This window comes from Dromaius novaehollandiae, chromosome 7 (genome assembly GCF_036370855.1).
Source record: "Dromaius novaehollandiae isolate bDroNov1 chromosome 7, bDroNov1.hap1, whole genome shotgun sequence".
NCBI classification, from domain to species: domain Eukaryota; kingdom Metazoa; phylum Chordata; class Aves; order Casuariiformes; family Dromaiidae; genus Dromaius; species Dromaius novaehollandiae.
The window spans coordinates 46532872-46551910 of NC_088104.1; the positions used below are offsets into that span (position 1 = coordinate 46532872).

Sequence of the window (19039 nt, forward strand, 5' to 3'; positions counted from 1 at the left end):
TAAAAGAAGTGCCTGACCAAGCAGATCACATCTGCCATTAAGTCATATTTCTTAGAAAGGTGGGATAGTCTGGATGTCAAAAGTTTGCAAGCTTACAAAAGCAATTAGACAAGCTGCAATAAAAGAAAAAATCTATCAAGGGCTAAGTGCAACTATACTACTTCTGTGCCACACATCAGAAACTGGGAGAACATTTTGGGGAAACACCACTATGTCCTTGCCCTGTTGTAGAACACGTCTGCATATCTCCTGCTTACTGCTGCCTAAGACAAGATATTGGGCTAGCTGCTCCTTTGGTCTGACAAGCTATAATGGCTCTTGCAGAAGATGACCCAGTAAACAACCTTTAATTCCTACTACTAGAAAAAATAATGAGTGGGCTAGCCAGAATTCAGCTTCCTTGACCATCACGTTAGAAAGAAATTAGGAAGTTAGTGACCTGACTTCATTCAAGCAAAAGGGGCAGGGCACCTGCATGGATGAGCAAGGAGCTCCTGGCAAAACTTAGAAGAAGGAAGTGTACAGAACATGAAAAAAGGGACAGGCCATTTGGGAGGAATACAGAAACGTTGTCAGAGTATGCAGGGATACGACGAGGAAGGCCAAGGCCCGTTTGGAATTCAGTCTGGCAAGGGATGTCAAGGACAACAAGAAGGGCTTCTTCAAACACATCAGTAGCAAAAGGAAGACTAGGGAAAACGTGGGCCTGCTGCTGAATGGAGTGGGTGCCCTGGTAACGAAGGATACAGAGAAGGCAGAGTTACCGAACACTTTCTTTGCTTTAGTCTTTACTGTTAAGGCCAGCCCTAAGGAATCCCAGACCCTGGAGACAAGAGAGAAAGTCTGGAGAAACAAAGACTTTCCATTGTCAAGGAGGATCAGGTTAGAGATCATTCTGGCAAACTTGACACCCACAAATCCATGGGCCCCAGTGGGATGCACCCACTTTGGTGATGGAGTGTGTGTGGTGGGGGATGGGACAGGGCAGGAAAAGAAGCTGCTCTCAAACAAGGGGGCCTCAAGACTGGGACAGAGGAAATGTGTGCTTAGCGGAACAGGGAGAGTGCACCACAGTACTCCTGAACACTAATCTCTACAAGACTCTTGGCCAATACCAGATGTGAAAGAGGTGTTTAAAATGGTTCCTGGAATGACAAGATTAATGAAGATTTAGGCATGATAAAAATGATATATTCAGTATCAGAGGAGTACTAGCAGTTCCTGTAAAAGCACAATTGAATGAGAATTTTGATGCAAATGCCCGCATGAGACTTGTGACAGTCTGAAGATCTGGACCCAGAATACGCAGTAGCCTATGTGGCTAGTGCATAAGGCATGCTCTTTTGTTATACATAGATTGTGCCCCAGGGCGTGAAAGCTGGGGGAGTTGGAGGGCAGCGCTGTTCTCTCTCAGGCCTCTTAAGACCTATTCTAAAAGGACTTTTCCTCTGAGGCCTTCTCAGTGAGAAAGGTCCATCCACGTTCTCCTCTGGGAACAGCAGAGGATCTATCAACTCTTTCGCACATCTTCTGCCTGCACTCATCTGCAAGCCCACAGAGCCACTGACTCCCATCCAGCAGCACCAGCAGCAGCTGCTCCTTTGTGACGAAGGGCTCATGAGAGAGTCAGACCTGTAGTCATTTGAGAGTGAGTAGAAAAGTGGCAGCCTCACAGCCAAAACGTACTGAGCAATGCACAGGTAAACTCTTGCTACTTGCAAGGGTCCAAATGTTAAAAGCACTTATATTGCAGCAGCACAGCAATAAACTTTATCAGCCTTATCAGGTGTTTTCTTGAAGAGCTTCTGATATGCCGCCTAGTCAGTTCTCGTTTATGGGCCTATGTGGACTGTGTGAACCATGTTTAACCCAGGACTCAGGAGAATGTGCCACTGCAGTCTTCTGTCTCCACCTTTTCACTGTGAGCACGATATCTTCAACCAAATGATTCATGCACTGCCTTGATCCAAATATTGGCTGCAGGACATGCAACCCCAGCATAGTTACTTCCACTGCACTGACTCCTAGTATAGGTCATCTGTGATGGGATGTTGCACTCTGTCCCTTCATCCAGATCATTAATGAATAAGTTGAACAATACTGGCCCCAGTATTGACCCCTGGGGGACATCGCTATCTACAGGCCTCCAACTAGACTTTGCACCACTGATCACAACCCTCTGAGCTCTGCCATTCAGCCAGTTCTCAATCCACCTCACTGTCTGCTCATTTAGCCCATAACTCATCAGCTTGTCTGTGAGGATGAGACTTTCTTTTCAACTTCCAGAACATCGGTAAGAAAATCAAGGTGAAAACCATGCCAAGTAGCTTTGGCAGCTCTCTTGTCTAGGACCAGGATCTGCTAAGCCACTGTAGCCTCTTCAGGCTCAGTAAGATTGATTTTATCTCTAATCTTACATAGTCATCACAGGGGCAAAAAAATCTGATATATGCCTGTAAACAGAGACAGCAATTCTTAGCCTGAAAGTCTACAACGCATGATATTTCTGTTGATTCCTGTTTGGAAATGTCCTAGTGAACAAGTAAATTCATTACAAAGAAAGAAGTAATAATGCAGCAAGGGTGCCCTAGGAAAAAAGCCTGAAGTGCATTTCTCCGTACATAGCAGACCCTACTACAAAGATCTGCAAAATTTTGTGGTTTATACCTAACTGCATGACTCTGACAACCACCGAGACTTGCCTGCTGCTCTTTCATCAGTCTCTGAGAGAACTAAGAGAGTACAATGTTACATAACACACCACAAAATATATTTCAACAGATGTCATAAAAAAGTCAACTGTAATAAATCCAACATTCATTTTCACAGATAAAGTTACCTAAGCTGTGCTGGATTTCTAACCCTAGTTGAAGATTCCAATGAGGAGCATCACTGGCCACACAAAAATGAAGTCACATCTCCTCAGCCAAATAGAAGAATGATTTCCTGCTATAGGAAAAGACATTACTATCACTCAATCAAGCATACTTTTCAAATGAATAGATGTATGAGTCCATGCAAAAAAAAGGAAACTAAGGAAGAAAGTAAGTGAGGGAAAAATAATTTTCTTCACAAGTTTTTAGCTAAATCACCTTAAATGGAAAGGCTTAATTCCTATCTCCAGTACAAAATTCCACTCTTGCAAAAGTAGAAGTCTTGTAGAATATAGAAGTCAGAACAAGATAAAACAGAACATGACGCACCTGAGGTAGCTTCTTAGGAGCACAGTTTACTCCTCCAATTACAATCATGTTGGGCATCAACGGTCTCGGATATTCAAACACAAAATCTAACTTCACAAGCCAAATGGATGCGTGGCTTAAGAGATCTGGCACAGTCACGTCTCGCTGAAGGAACTCGGAAGCCAAATTTGCATATGGATGATAAACAAAATCACACAGAAAAAGAAGTGGCAAGCCAAAAATGAGATTCTTCACGCGCTGAAGAAAGGTCATACGGTCTGCAGTGCCTGAAAACATCCTGGGGACATAAGAAGGGGGACTGGGACACTGCGTGGCTTGGTAATCTAAATGACATGGTATTCCCCTCAAGAAAAACACAGAAGGGACTGAAAGATGCTCTGCCAGTATCTGCCCACAGGGTAGAAAGGGATCTGTAAAGACAGCATCAAATTTGCTATCCTCAAGATATCTGACAAGCTCTTTGTTGAATAGTAAGTGTGTACAGGCAGGCAGAAACAGGGCAGAGAGTCTATTTGTTCTTTGGTATATTTTAACAAATCTTTCCAGAAGAGATCCTTCTTCAAATATTTCCTGTGAAAAAGAATGGAACTGTTCATTCAGGTCTTCTTTTGTGAAAGGTACGGGGTATGTTTTCATAATAAAAGTCTCTGATGGCTTTATATGCATGTTTATTTCAGGTGCAACGACGATTATTTCATGTCCTTTCTGCCCAAGACCATCCAACACTTCCTTCATGCTGAGCCAATGACTACCATCTACCGGCACCACAAGCAGTTTCCCACCAGCAGCCAAACTGAGCATGGACAGGAGCAGAACCAGTGCCACCGTGATTTGTGGGCGAGCGCTAAGCCTCATAGTCATTTCTGCAGAAATCTGGTAAGGGCTGCACAGAAAGAATACCAGAGCACCACGCTTTTAAGCTATCTGTGCTACACTTTCAACTATTAATCTTTGGACTAATTTGCTGTGCAGTAAATGTATAATCACTGATATGGCAAAAGATGGAGTAAGAGGTACTAAAGTTCAGCAAACTTGGCACGGCTGTAATTAGAGCAGCAGCTAGACTGGACAACTTCCAACTGTTTCTTTTGGATGAATGCTAGGATTTAAGGAAATTAGGGGATCCTTCATCAAGTGGGTCCCCTGAAAAATGCTCATTAACAAATCACTATTTTTCCAACTAAGGATTTTTAGCAAACAAAGCAGTTCCTCCCCTCCTGCCATTGTAAATCGTTTTGTTGGTAAAACAATAGAAAACGATTTAATTCTTGGTATGGGAAATGGGCTGGCTTCTTTAAATTTTTTTTACATTTTGAGTCTGCAGTGAAAATGGCCAAATTTCATTTCGCTGAAAGGTCTTTTTTGAGGGAGGAGGAGGTAGAGGCTGGAAGAGCATATTTTTTGCCAGATCTATTCAAAATAGGATTAACAACTCATGAATACCTTTCTGGAATGGCTTGGGAAGAACATACCCCTGAGGCATGAAAGCAAGCAACACTAATGCATAGGCCAGGATTTGCAGACAATCTGCAAATATTATAAAAAATATTAAAATCAATTATAAAAATGATTGCCCATAAGTATTGTTGACAATACAAGAATTTACCATGGAGATTGCTAGTACACATCAGATTTTTTTTTAATGGACCTTTACGGGTCTACTCCAGCTCCAGGTGAAGTCTGTTTTAGGCAAACTTTTCAGAAGGCAGTGTAAGCTGTTGCATATGGCTTGGTGCTGGCTAGCAGCTGCAGAAAACACTTCCAACAGTTTCGCAGAAAACTGCATCAAGAATCAATGCTGTGAAAGCATTAAGCCTGAACTGACAGGGCAATGAGAACATTGCCCATCAGTTTGACACATTATGACACTTTATGTCTAAATTCTGCAAAGATGCTTCTGTTAACTGAAAGAAATTGGTTGTTTCTAAAAATCAGTTGTGACAGTAAAACATAAATAGTTTGCTGCAGCCCCCTGCTAGTAGCACATGGACCACCCTCTCTGGTGGCTTTGTGGCTTGTTAGTCAGAGTGTTGTGATAAACAACAACTATTTCTACCTAGCCCAAAGAAAAAAATTGTCCAAGCAAAAATGCTTAGATCCTGCTAACACTCTAGACGAGTCCCTGCAATAAAGGGAGAGAATTGAAATCAAGTCAGCGTTTCATCTTTTTTCTTCCTCTTCAAAGTACACTTTACTGCACATGTGAATCCCACTAACCAAGGTATGTAATTATATACACACAGAGCATATAGCAAGGAGATTGCAAACAGCATTTTCCCTTCAAACTGTAATATATTTTATTAAGAAAATCACTGACCTGAGATAATGGCTTTCTCTGTCCACAGTTTATACCTCCAATAAAAACTATGTTGGGCATCACTGGCATGGGATACTCAAAAACAAAATCCATTCTTTTAAGCCAAATGGATCCGTGACTTAAAAGCTCCTTCATTGTTATTGGTCTGTGGAGAAAATCTGAGGCCAGATGTTCAAATGGCAAATAAGCAAAGTTGCAAAGAAAGGATTCTGATGACTTAAGTAATAAGTTTTCCACTCGCTGGATAAATGTCATGTGGTCTGAGTTGTCTGTAAATGTTCTTGGGACATAAGAAGGAGGGTCTGGACACTGAGCAGCCTGCAAATCAAAACTGCAAGGGAGTCCTCGTAAAAAGAAAATAGATGGGATAGAGAGATGCAAAGCCATTATTTGTCCACATGGTACAACAGGATCTGTGAGAACAGCATCAAACTTACTCCCTTCAAGATACTGCATCAGATCCTTATTGTGCAGTAAATTGGTACAGGAGGAGAAGTAGAGATCAGAGATGACTTGAACTTTTTCATACAGTGTAGCGATTCTCTGGAGAAAAGGTCTTCTCTCAAAAAGATCATTAGTAAATGAATGCATGTTTGCTCCCAGTTCTTCCCTAGTTAAAGGCACTGGATATGTCTTGAGAGTGTAATGTTCAGATGGCTTCACGTTCAAATTTACTTCCGGTGCAACAACAACAATTTTGTGCTCTTTCTGGCTGAGGGCCTCCAGCACTGACCGCATGCTGAGCCAGTGACTCCCGTCCATTGGCACCACCAAGAGCTTTCCACCATTGGTCCAGCAAAACAGAGACAGGAAAGCAAAGACCCCTACAGAAACTAAATAACTGTGTTTACTCACAAGAGCCATGTTCCTAGACATCCCAAGTCTGGTCCCCTGCCCTGAGCTGACAGATTTTATGTAACCACACAGTCCCCTGCCACATTCTCACATTCCCGCTTAACGATCCAGCTCTTCCTGTAAAACCAGTTGCTAGCAACCATTCAAGTCACTGATGAAAATTTAAGGAACGTGGTGAATGAAAATGGGTGGGGCAGAACTGCGCTTAGTGTCCGGTGCTCCCTTGGGGTGGGTCCTTTCTGATTGTTTCACTCTGTTGATTTTAAAAGTATGCCAGATGTCAGTTTGAAAATAAAATTAGATTTTATTAACACAAAATTCCAAGCCTTTGAATAGTGCCGGCACTTGGAAGCAGGAAGAAGGCATGCTGAAAGCCTGTATTAAAACCCTTATTGTTCATGCTGTATTTCTAACACACTGTGATTTAACACAAGCAATAGCTAAAGTATTGGGTTAAATTCTCCAGCCAGTGAAGAGGTTATTATGAATTGCTGGAACAAGATTTGGCCATTATTTTCACAGGTATTATATCTGAGGGGAGCAAGGGTTATTTTTCTTGAAAATACTAGTCCTATTAATATTTTAGCATGTTAGTCATCAAGCTGAAATTAAATGATGATGCTATGTTTGGATTCGTCAGAAGGTGATAGGAGATGTAGTCCAAGAAGCTGTTCTCCTAGAGCGTGAGCAGGAACTTCCCTTAAAGAAACAGCCTGCAGCTAATTTTGCTGAGAGGGTGTTGCGGATGCCAGGGTAGTTTGCCTTTATACCCTCAAACAGAGGAGGGTTTTGATCAGACTGAGAGCCTCGTGCTTTCTGCGAATTCCTCCCTTTTAAACTTTATATATACGGCCTTCTCAGATTCAGAACTGCCATACATAATACACATGGACAAGCTATATTAAAAGCATGTCTGGCTGCGACACTACCAGTTTCTTAGCCAGCAGTAAAGAAATGGGGTGGGGGAGGAGGACTGGCAATATGAAATACAGCATTTCCCAACTTATTAATGAAGGTTCAGAAGTTTTCTCCCTTTTTTCTTTCTTTCCTTCTTTCCTTCTTTCTTTCTTTTTCTTTCTTTCTCTCTCTTTCCTTCCCTCTTTCCTTGACTAACACCACTATTGGTAGAAATGTTTTGAGAGAAGAATTTTATAGCTGTTTTGAAACGCTCATCAGGTTTATGCTGAAATCAAATGATAAAATAATGCCACTGTACAGCACAGGGTGCAAATCCTAAGGAGAAGGCTCTGTGATTTACAGACAGCTCAGCCCAGGGGCCAGATTCAACTCCAGCTACTAGTGCGTTACAAGAAGCATCACTGCCATAGAGGCTTGCATGAGGGAAGGAAAACCACTGACTCTGTGCTATCGTTCTTGACGCTTCTTCATTCTCACCCTACCTACCTCTCTGTGCTTCCCGGGAGCATGGTATTCTTCCGGGAGCAATAGGAAGGAAAAGCCACTCCGTTCTCCTTGTACCTCACTAGGTACAAGAAAGACTGCAAAGAAGTAGCCAACAACAGTCCTGTTGTTTCCGGGCAGGAAGTGATTTTAAATGGTAAGCAGTGGTGTTTTTTGCTTCATGTCTCAGCATTTAACAGGTATTTGTGAGAGACGCAGGGCAAACTGCAGAACTATATTTGGCCATTAGATGTAACTCTGTGATGCACAGGCACAATAGTAAGAGAACAAATAAAGATGTCAGAACTGGAAATGCTGCTGAGGGTTGTGTAAAGAATTGGTATTCCTGTAATAAATATTGCTGCTGGACTATGATCTCTAGCTCCTGAGCAAGACAAGAATGAGAGTGAGCTTTGTCTTCAGAGGAGAGTCTAATTTTAACTTGCAGCTGCCACACGGGCTCGCCTGCAGGCAGAATTGGTCTCACTGCTTTCCCAGAGGATGTGCCTGGGTTTGTCCCTGAAGTCCATTAAGCAGCTCTGATGGACAGAAGAGATAGGAAAAGGCACTACTCTGGTAAAAGCGGGCAGATTGAAAGCAATTTGAAAGAGACTTCTGTGAACAAAACAAGATCTGAACACCAGCAGCCCCACACAAATAATCAGGAGTTTCAATGTGTATCATCAGATGAAGCAGCGGGAGGAGTAAGGCAATGCCCTGAGAGCAATTAAGGGTGACCCTGGGGAAGATGTGACACAACTGGAAAATGCCAGTCTGCTTTGTTATGAGGCCTCATGCATTCATGTTCACAAAGGCCTATGAATGTGGTGGAAATGTAGAGATGATGACAGACTGTAGGACATAGGAAGAAGCCATTCCCTAGGACTCAGAGAAAGCTGTCAAGTGAAAAAAAGAATAGAAAAGAGCCTATCTGTTTTTAAGTAGCATTCACAAAGGGTAGCACTTTATCCTTATAATGTGATTTGCTGCTCTATTCTGAAACAGCTGGATCACACTAACTACGGATTCAGCAGCTGATGATGACAGCTACCTCCTCTTTCCTAACCTTTTCCTGCTACCCTCCAGCTTTGCAGCACAAGGCTCTTCTACTTACATCCCATGCAGCAACAAGCTAACATGCACCATGAGCAACAAGGTAGCAGCACTGACAACCCCACAACATTCACTGGAGAGCGTGGCTGAACCGTGTAAGAGTACGGGCACAAGCAAATAACTCTTTAGACCACATCCCAAGCAGCCACCCACTCGCATTTCCTTTTCTGAACTGGGTGTCTCCAAAAAGACTTCAGTTTGGAATTCAGCTGTTTAGTTCTTGTGATGGAAGCTGCTGTTAGTCCAGAACTGTTTCACCACAAAGTATTAGCCTTCGACTCATATGCAACACTGCTGTTACAGAAGACATAAAATGACGCTATTGCACATAACCCAGTGAGTTACTTTTCTGAATGGATGAGCAGCCTATGTTCTTGAAACAATCATCTCTTTTGTGGGATAAAGTTTTTTGGAAGAGCTGTTGTAATCCACCTGCTTGCATTAAGTGAGCAAGCGATGTTTGTGTACCTGCATTCAGCCCAAATTAAACACAGGGTAGCATGTGATCCCCTCCCAGAACAGAATCACTATGTCAGGCAGACCCAACAAGAGGAGGTGGAATCGCATCTTGTTCTGCTGGTCAGTTATACCACTCTGTTCTTCATGTGGATATGAGTCTACCTTTTGCTAGGAGGGCTTGTTAATTTAATTTATAAGGCATGGGGTGAATGTAATGTGAAGTGGCTACTCTCATCGAACTTTCTGTGTAGTGGTCCATAAATATACTATGAGTGCCTTATGCCAAATTAGTTTAATCTGCTGCCAAGTTGAGTACTTTTTTTTTTCTAATGAATTGATATTTGAATAAGACTATCACAGCAGCAATTAATAAAAAGAGATTCTCCAGGTAAATAATGCCCACATCAAATATGCTATTACATGTCATCCAGATCATGCAGGCATTTGACCGCCTGAGTTTTTCCTTTGTTACACCTTTCCCATACAGTCACTGACCTGAGATAATGGTTTCTTCTGTCCACAGTTTATGCCTCCAATGAAAATCATATTGGGCATCACAGGCATGGGATAGTCAAAGACAAAATCAGTTCTCTTCAGCCAAACGGATCCATGACTTAAAAGCTGCGTAACTGTCATTGGCTTTTGGAGAAAGTCTGAAGCCAGGCTTTCAAATGGCGAAAAGACATCACTGCAAAGGAAAGACTCTGAAATGCTCATCAGTAAGTTCTTCACTCTCTGAGGAAATGTCATATGGTCTGTGTGGGTTGAGAACATTCGTGGTACATAGGATGGCGGGTCTGGACTCTGAGCAGCATGAATGTCTATAGCACAAGGGACACCCCGCAAGAAGAAAGCAGTAGGGATAGAAAAGTGCAAAGCAATTATCTGTCCACAGGGTGTCAAGGGATCTGTTAAGACGGCATCAAACTTACTTTCTTCTATATATTTCATCAGCTCTTTGTTGTACAGTAAGGATTCACAGATGGCTTTAAACATGGCAGAGCTCTCTCTAAGATTCCCCCAAGCTTTCAAAAATCTGGACAGAAAAGGCTCTTCGCTAAAAGTGTCCGCAGTAAATGAGCGCATATGTTCTTCAAACTCTTCCTTTTTGAAAGGCACAGGATACGTTTTCATCACATACATCTCAGAAGAATCTATGAGTATTCTGCTTTCTGGCGCAATGACAATTATTTCGTGCCCTCTCTTGCTCAGCTCAGCCAGCACTGCCTTCATGCTGAGCCAGTGACTGCCCTCCATTGGTATAACCAGCAGTTTCCCTGCAGCAGCAGAGCTTAGGCAGCACAAGAAGGGGAGCAGCACTGCAGCCAACATCTTGTGAGCCGGCACACCAGAGGCGCTAACGGGAGTCGGCAAGGTTTTGTAGCTACGTTCCACCTACGTAAACACACCTCTTGCCAAAGCTTTCTTTCAATACCTCCGCCCCTTCAACTTGCTTCACATTTTAGGCATTTACAAGTTTGCACGCAATGGGGTTCATGGTGGAAAATTAATGATTATAGAAGGTTGAAATGGGTGTTGTACTTTGAAAGCGAGTTTGCGTGAGGAAGAGCTATATCTCCTATCATAAACTTCACTCTCTCAAGTTGTGACTATAGCTCACTGCCTCTCAACCTTCTTTTCTTCTGGCCATACTGGGACCTCAGCCTCATGATCCTTCTTACTGTTGGTAACCCAGCAGCTTGGACCCCAACTCATCTCCTATTCTTTGCCGAAACCACAGCAACCCTGATCTCGCCTCTTCACCCTTGTTGTCTCTGCACGCAGCACACTGGGATACAGGAGGCTGCTAGCTGCTGGATGAATCAATTCAGTTCTCTGGTGGCTGATTGTAGTAACTATATGGAGTGCAAACAACTACTATCCTGAGGTGACCTGAGGTGTAGGGTAGATGTTCATTGAAGGTAGTTAGTGCGTGCCCAGACTTATGTTTTAGTTTAGTTACCCTTGCGTGCTGCCAGGTAGTACTGATAAATAACTGTGTGAATGTGAGCAGTAGTCACGCAAGCGACTGGGAATAGCTGCTGCCTGTCCCCTGTTCCTTTTCCCCCAAAAAAGGGTTTGGCTTACAGCCGAACTACACCTCCCAGAGCTGCAAACTTTTGCTCTGATGTCCACATATCTGGAATAATCTCTAAGGACCCAAGTCCTCCATGATCTCTCACTGTACTCTTACAGAAACGTTAACTCAATACAGCACAACTGCAGGTCTGATGTGGAAGGGCGATGCAAACCAATCTCCCCTTTCCTTCTGCCCAGATCAGACTGGGATAGCTGGGCACTCCATCTACTCGCTATCTGCTCATTTCCCAAGGGTGGTCCCATGACACAAAGCTGTGGGTGACAGTTGTGTGGGTTGATGAATATGCCACAACATCTCGCAGTTTCAGATGGGGAATGTTTGTTGCCAATGCCAAGGTAAACCCAGGCTTGCAATTTTATGTCCTTGTGACAGAACACTTTCCAGGTGCACAGATGGCAATGCCCTGGGCCACCTTTAGCTGACCACATAAATGTGGGTCTGCAATTTTTTACCTTCATATTGGCAAACCAGTTATGTGTAACCATATTTAGATTTTCTTCATCCAGGTAATTGTACCAAACTTGCCACCTATCTAAAATCATTACATTGTTCTTATCACCATGGAGTCTAAGAGTTTTAGACTTTCATTTGCTTCCCATCCCAGTACACTTGTGAAGTAGGGCAGGACTGTTCTAAGCATCTTACAACACTGCCGACAGAAGGGAAAATGGGAGACTTGCCCAAAGAAAATCTGTCACAGCACGGGAAATTGTCTCACAAACCCATCTGATATTCTTACTGTTGTGTAGGCCTTCCTCTGACACCAAATACAAAATGCCTCCTTGAAATTCATGTACCTTAGAGAGGCTTCTCCCGTTCTTGCAGTTGCTGCCTCCAGTGAAGAGACTGTGGGGCATAATGTGAATGGTATCTCGCTATCCAGAGACTTTCAACAAAATGTTGGTGGATGCACATCTCTCTGGGCTTTGAACCAATGTCTTAGAATCTGTCTTAGATAGCAGGCTGTCTACCATGCTGACAAGCAGTCTCAGCACCCATAGGGAGATTGCCACAGGGTCTGCGTAGCTGGTAAAACACCTTGGGACATAAGAAACAGTATTTGGACATTTCCTGACAACATGCTCTAACGTACATGGGAATCCATGAAAGAAATGCACAGAATGGACAGACAGAAACTTTACTAGGACCACCACACATGGTATTACTAGGTCTATAAAGAGCGCACCAAATTACTCTTTTCCAGATAGTGTAGGAGTTCTCTGTTGGACAGAAGGCTGTCACAGTTGTCACAGACTGTAGGAATTTGGTATTTTTTTATGCTCATTATCTTTTCTAGCAAAACTTAGGCCAACTGTACAGTGAAACATAACTTATAATAAAGATATACATGAGAAAACAATGTTGACATACCTGTTTTTTTTAACCTTTTTAATAACCAAAGCCAGCTGATACATTGAAAAAAATGACTTTGTTCTTCTGTTACAAGACAACCCTGAGAAGCTCAGAAAGAATGTTTGAAGTAGGTAGATTTGGATAACTTCTATCTTAGATAGAATTTGCTTAGCATGAGTAGCCGCACACTTGCTTAGCATAAGTAGCTAAATTTGCTGAAGCCTTAGGCCGCGCTCCTGGTTCGTTAAGAAAAGGCCTCAGAGCTGGTGCAGGCTGGAAAGATAAGGGAGTTACAAGCAGTCTGCATTCCTGTGCCCCACTCTCCGAAAGGGAGGATGCCAAGGCTGAGAAATAAGGCCTGTTTGGGCGCCAGGACCTTGGGAAGTAAAAAGCTTCCTCTCACTGTTAAAACAGTGATGATTAAGGGGTCTGGATTATGTCTTCTTCCTCAGGGCCTTAGAAGATAACACCTACTGACCCAGCTGGGGCAGTGTTAATTAATTGACCAGGACCTTGAGAAGCAGGGGTGGGACCCAGGGAAATGTGAAGAAATCATTAACCAATCAGTGTAAAAGAGGAAGGAAGTCACAAATATGGCAAATAAGAGGAAGGAAGTCACAAATATGGCAAATTTGATTGTATAAATGCTACCTGAAAAGTTGGGGGGGGGGGGTGTGCTTGATTTGTGGGAAACCACCGAGCACCCAGGCTTGCGCAACTCTGAAATAAATAAATAAATGTCTCTCCTGAGTGTGTAATTATTGGCTCATTGCACACCGGGCAACGAATCCGCTTTTCGGACAACAATACCACTCTGTTCTTCATGTGGATATGAGTCTACCTTTTGCTAGGAGGGCTTGTTAATTTAATTTATAAGGCATGGGGTGAATGTAATGTGAAGTGGCTACTCTCATCGAACTTTCTGTGTAGTGGTCCATAAATATATTATGAGTGCCTTATGCCAAATTAGTTTAATCTGCTGCCAAGTTGAGTACTTTTTTTTTTCTAATGAATTGATATTTGAATAAGACTATCACAGCAGCAATTAATAAAAAGAGATTCTCCAGGTAAATAATGCCCACATCAAATATGCTATTACATGTCATCCAGATCATGCAGGCATTTGACCGCCTGAGTTTTTCCTTTGTTACACCTTTCCCATACAGTCACTGACCTGAGATAATGGTTTCTTCTGTCCACAGTTTATGCCTCCAATGAAAATCATATTGGGCATCACAGGCATGGGATAGTCAAAGACAAAATCAATTCTCTTCAGCCAAACGGATCCATGACTTAAAAGCTGCGTAACTGTCATTGGCTTTTGGAGAAAGTCTGAAGCCAGGCTTTCAAACGGCGAAAAGACATCACTGCAAAGGAAAGACTCTGAAATGCTCATCAGTAAGTTCTTCACTCTCTGAGGAAATGTCATATGGTCTGTGTGGGTTGAGAACATTCGTGGTACATAGGATGGCGGGTCTGGACTCTGAGCAGCATGAACGTCTATAGCACAAGGGACACCCCGCAAGAAGAAAGCAGTAGGGATAGAAAAGTGCAAAGCAATTATCTGTCCACAGGGTGTGAAGGGATCTGTTAAGACGGCATCAAACTTACTTTCTTCTATATATTTCATCAGCTCTTTGTTGTACAGTAAGGATTCACAGATGGCTTTAAACATGGCAGAGCTCTTTCTAAGATTCCCCCAAGCTTTCAAAAATCTGGACAGAAAAGGCTCTTCGCTAAAAGTGTCCGCAGTAAATGAGCGCATATGTTCTTCAAACTCTTCCTTTTTGAAAGGCACAGGATACGTTTTCATCACGTACATCTCAGAAGAATCTATGAGTATTCTGCTTTCTGGCGCAAAGACAATTATTTCGTGCCCCCTCTTGCTCAGCTCAGCCAGCACTGCCTTCATGCTGAGCCAGTGACTGCCCTCCATTGGTATAACCAGCAGTTTCCCTGCAGCAGCAGAGCTTAGGCAGCACAAGAAGGGGAGCAGCACTGCAGCCAACATCTTGTGAGCCGGCACACCAGAGGCGCTAACGGGAGTCGGCAAGGTTTTGTAGCTACGTTCCACCTACGTAAACACACCTCTTGCCAAAGTTTTCTTTCAATACCTCCGCCCCTTCAACTTGCTTCACATTTTAGGCATTTACAAGTTTGCACGCAATGGGGTTCATGGTGGAAGATTAATGATTATAGAAGGTTGAAATGGGTGTTGTACTTTGAAAGCGAGTTTGCGTGAGGAAAAGCTATATCTCCTATCATAAACTTCACTCTCTCAAGTTGTGACTATAGCTCACTGCCTCTCAACCTTCTTTTCTTCTGGCCATACTTGGACCTCAGCCTCATGATCCTTCTTACCGTTGGTAACCCAGCAGCTTGGACCCCAACTCATCTCCTATTCTTTGCCGAAACCACAGCAACCCTGATCTCGCCTCTTCACCCTTGTTGTCTCTGCACGCAGCACACTGGGATACAGGAGGCTGCTAGCTGCTGGATGAATCAATTCAGTTCTCTGGTGGCTGATTGTAGTAACTATATGGAGTGCAAACAACTACTATCCTGAGGTGACCTGAGGTGTAGGGTAGATGTTCATTGAAGGTAGTTAGTGCGTGCCCAGACTTATGTTTTAGTTTAGTTACCCTTGCGTGCTGCCAGGTAGTACTGATAAATAACTGTGTGAATGTGAGCAGTAGTCACGCAAGCGACTGGGAATAGCTGCTGCCTGTCCCCTGTTCCTTTTCCCCCAAAAAAGGGTTTGGCTTACAGCCGAACTACACCTCCCAGAGCTGCAAACTTTTGCTCTGATGTCCACATATCTGGAATAATCTCTAAGGACCCAAGTCCTCCATGATCTCTCACTGTACTCTTACAGAAACGTTAACTCAATACAGCACAACTGCAGGTCTGATGTGGAAGGGCGATGCAAACCAATCTCCCCTTTCCTTCTGCCCAGATCAGACTGGGATAGCTGGGCACTCCATCTACTCGCTATCTGCTCATTTCCCAAGGGTGGTCCCATGACACAAAGCTGTGGGTGACAGTTGTGTGGGTTGATGAATATGCCACAACATCTCGCAGTTTCAGATGGGGAATGTTTGTTGCCAATGCCAAGGTAAACCCAGGCTTGCAATTTTATGTCCTTGTGACAGAACACTTTCCAGGTGCACAGATGGCAATGCCCTGGGCCACCTTTAGCTGACCACATAAATGTGGGTCTGCAATTTTTTACCTTCATATTGGCAAACCAGTTATGTGTAACCATATTTAGATTTTCTTCATCCAGGTAATTGTACCAAACTTGCCACCTATCTAAAATCATTACATTGTTCTTATCACCATGGAGTCTAAGAGTTTTAGACTTTCATTTGCTTCCCATCCCAGTACACTTGTGAAGTAGGGCAGGACTGTTCTAAGCATCTTACAACACTGCCGACAGAAGGGAAAATGGGAGACTTGCCCAAAGAAAATCTGTCACAGCACGGGAAATTGTCTCACAAACCCATCTGATATTCTTACTGTTGTGTAGGCCTTCCTCTGACACCAAATACAAAATGCCTCCTTGAAATTCATGTACCTTAGAGAGGCTTCTCCCGTTCTTGCAGTTGCTGCCTCCAGTGAAGAGACTGTGGGGCATAATGTGAATGGTATCTCGCTATCCAGAGACTTTCAACAAAATGTTGGTGGATGCACATCTCTCTGGGCTTTGAACCAATGTCTTAGAATCTGTCTTAGATAGCAGGCTGTCTACCATGCTGACAAGCAGTCTCAGCACCCATAGGGAGATTGCCACAGGGTCTGCATAGCTGGTAAAACACCTTGGGACATAAGAAACAGTATTTGGACATTTCCTGACAACATGCTCTAACGTACATGGGAATCCATGAAAGAAATGCACAGAATGGACAGACAGAAACTTTACTAGGACCACCACACATGGTATTACTAGGTCTATAAAGAGCGCACCAAATTACTCTTTTCCAGATAGTGTAGGAGTTCTCTGTTGGACAGAAGGCTGTCACAGTTGTCACAGACTGTAGGAATTTGGTATTTTTTTATGCTCATTATCTTTTCTAGCAAAACTTAGGCCAACTGTACAGTGAAACATAACTTATAATAAAGATATACATGAAAAAACAATGTTGACATACCTGTTTTTTTAACCTTTTTAATAACCAAAGCCAGCTGGTACATTGAAAAAAATGACTTTGTTCTTCCATTGATTCAAACCTTCATTTTTGAAGGTAAGCAGCCAACTGAAAATTTTTATCCAGTTCTACATGCAACTTCCATCTACTCCCTCATCCTTTTAGGTATAAAGCTAAACAGGAAAACAAAATTTCACCACTGGACCTCAGATAACAGATACCAATAAAAGATTTCTAGTTCATGAAATCATGAGTTCATGACTCATGTCGATTCAGTTCATGACTGAAATAGTTCATGAACTCTGCGGAGTCAAATCCTTCTCAGTCATAAATTGCTGGGTTTTTAAATGCTGTTGTGTAATGTATAACTGCTCACAGTGAAAGTTTATATGTAGGTGGCTGGACAGGGTCATTCCCCAACCAAGAAAAATGTGCTTGTGTTTAGGATACAATTTTCTCCTCCAGGCCATTCAAGGCTCTAGATCTCTGGTGAGGCTTTCTTCCACATTTCCAAGTCTTGTGGGGAAGCTTCAAACATATTGCAAGCCTACATTCAAAAAAAGCTGCTATCTCCATTGCTGACACTGTCCCACTACCACCAGCTTATGACTCAGCAGTAACTTAACAGGAATTTTCAAACAGCTCAGGAGAAGGTGATGCACAGAACAGACCCACTGCTCATAACCACCGAAAAGGCTGTCAAATGAACACTAGAATTTGCTGTTTTCAAGCTAGGCTCTGGCAGATGGAGAAAGACAGTCAAGCACTCCTTGTGTGGCGCACTTACAGACAGCTGCGTGGCTCTAACATCAGATCCGCAATCTTTCCCATTCATTAGTGCATGTTCTTTTGAAAGATGCCATGTTAGAAACTGCTACACTTCTTCCTTCCATTCAAACATATGCAACTAGTTAGAGAGAACTAAATGATTTGCCTGGTTTCTGTGGTACTAGAGACTGTCCTGGTAACAGGATTGGCCCTCCTACTACCAATACAAGGACTAAACATACATAGCTGGATGAAAGGGAAGATAGTCAGGATTTGTTCTACACTATTTGGTTTCACTCACAATGTGCAATACTTGAATATTCCTTTCTTGCTTTAGATCTGCTATAGAATATACTGAGCTTCATTCGGAGACCTGGTTGGTACCCAAAAAACATGACTAGGAATTTGCAGAAGATCCATGCCCTGAAAGACTTAAAACCTAATTAGATAACTCATAAAGGATGGAAAGATACATTTTTAAAAGGCTTTATTTTGGGGGATAGGTTTTAAAATGCTAGCAGTCTAGGTGCAGCTGACACTGTTTGCATCTCTTTCCACGTGTGCATTTTAACTCATCTATTTTTCGCTGTATCTGCTTTTCTCATTCGATATTGATGCCTTGACATAACGGGAAAGATGGAAATGAACCAATCTGGCAGGTGGATGTGACAGAAAAAGAATTGACTTATAGCTGAAATGTTAGCCCTAGAACCTTCAGTGTATGTAAAAGGAGAAAAATCTGGTGGTAACATCCCTGTCTGGGTTTCCAAACAAAGCTCTGACTGGGGTGGTGCAGACCCCTAGTTTGTTGGCATTCACTGCCTTGCTCTGGGAATGTGCAGTGAACTGAGGCCCTCAGGGCTTTGCTGGAGGAATGTTTTGTCTTTATGCAAGTAAGATCAATACCAAACCAAAGTCTTTTCGCTGGTGCTAAGGAAGAGATCCTCATGAACAAAAGACCTGATTGTAAACTATCAGCAGCATGAAGAAGTTTTTTTCTACACTTTTCCCATTATAAGCAGGGGTAGAATTCCCAGCATTTTTAGTATGGAGCATCAGACACTTACGGCCACAGGCAATGGGACTTGTCTCTGCTTAGTCATAAAGGGCTTGGAAGACTCCCTACTTTTTGCACCAGAAGCTAAGGCCAGATCTAAGCTGGATAATTATTACTCAGAAAATTAACCGACAGGTTCATTTTTCAAAAAGAAAGGTAGGTTTACATGTATTTGTTGTTTGTTATGCAGTAGCAAAGGGCACCTGGTCCCTTGCAGGTGTGAAGTGGGACATGCTCATTACTGACTAATGACTGCTCATTACT

General features: G+C 42.8%; 2 protein-coding genes across 5 annotated transcripts in view; both read right to left on the minus strand.

Annotated features, from left to right (window-relative positions):
* The window catches only part of LOC112986625 (UDP-glucuronosyltransferase 1A1-like), a 37967-nt gene that overhangs the window by 10977 nt on the left and 7951 nt on the right, over positions 1-19039 (minus strand). Inside the window, exon 1 of one of the 4 annotated variants that reach the window (XM_026106001.2) lies at positions 9844-10695. The exons of 1 other annotated variant lie outside the window; for it this stretch is intronic. In XM_026106001.2, the coding sequence (XP_025961786.2) occupies positions 9844-10680 (837 nt within the window). In that variant the 5' untranslated portion in view covers positions 10681-10695. Of the gene's footprint in view, positions 1-3203; positions 4085-5520; positions 6400-9843; positions 10696-19039 lie in introns of those variants that run through there. 2 more of the 4 variants (XM_026105996.2, XM_026105997.2) reach the window with 2 other exon arrangements.
* On the minus strand, positions 13494-15036 carry LOC135328928 (UDP-glucuronosyltransferase 1A1-like). The gene has a single exon (XM_064515471.1). The coding sequence runs from the start codon at positions 14811-14813 to the stop codon at positions 13950-13952; it is 864 nt and encodes a 287-aa protein (XP_064371541.1). The 5' UTR covers positions 14814-15036; the 3' UTR covers positions 13494-13949.

Coding starts and splice junctions, on each gene's coding strand:
- LOC135328928 (XM_064515471.1), bottom strand. CDS start 14,813: ATGTTGGCTGCAGTGCTGCTCCCCTTCTTGTGCTGCCTAAGCTCTGCT.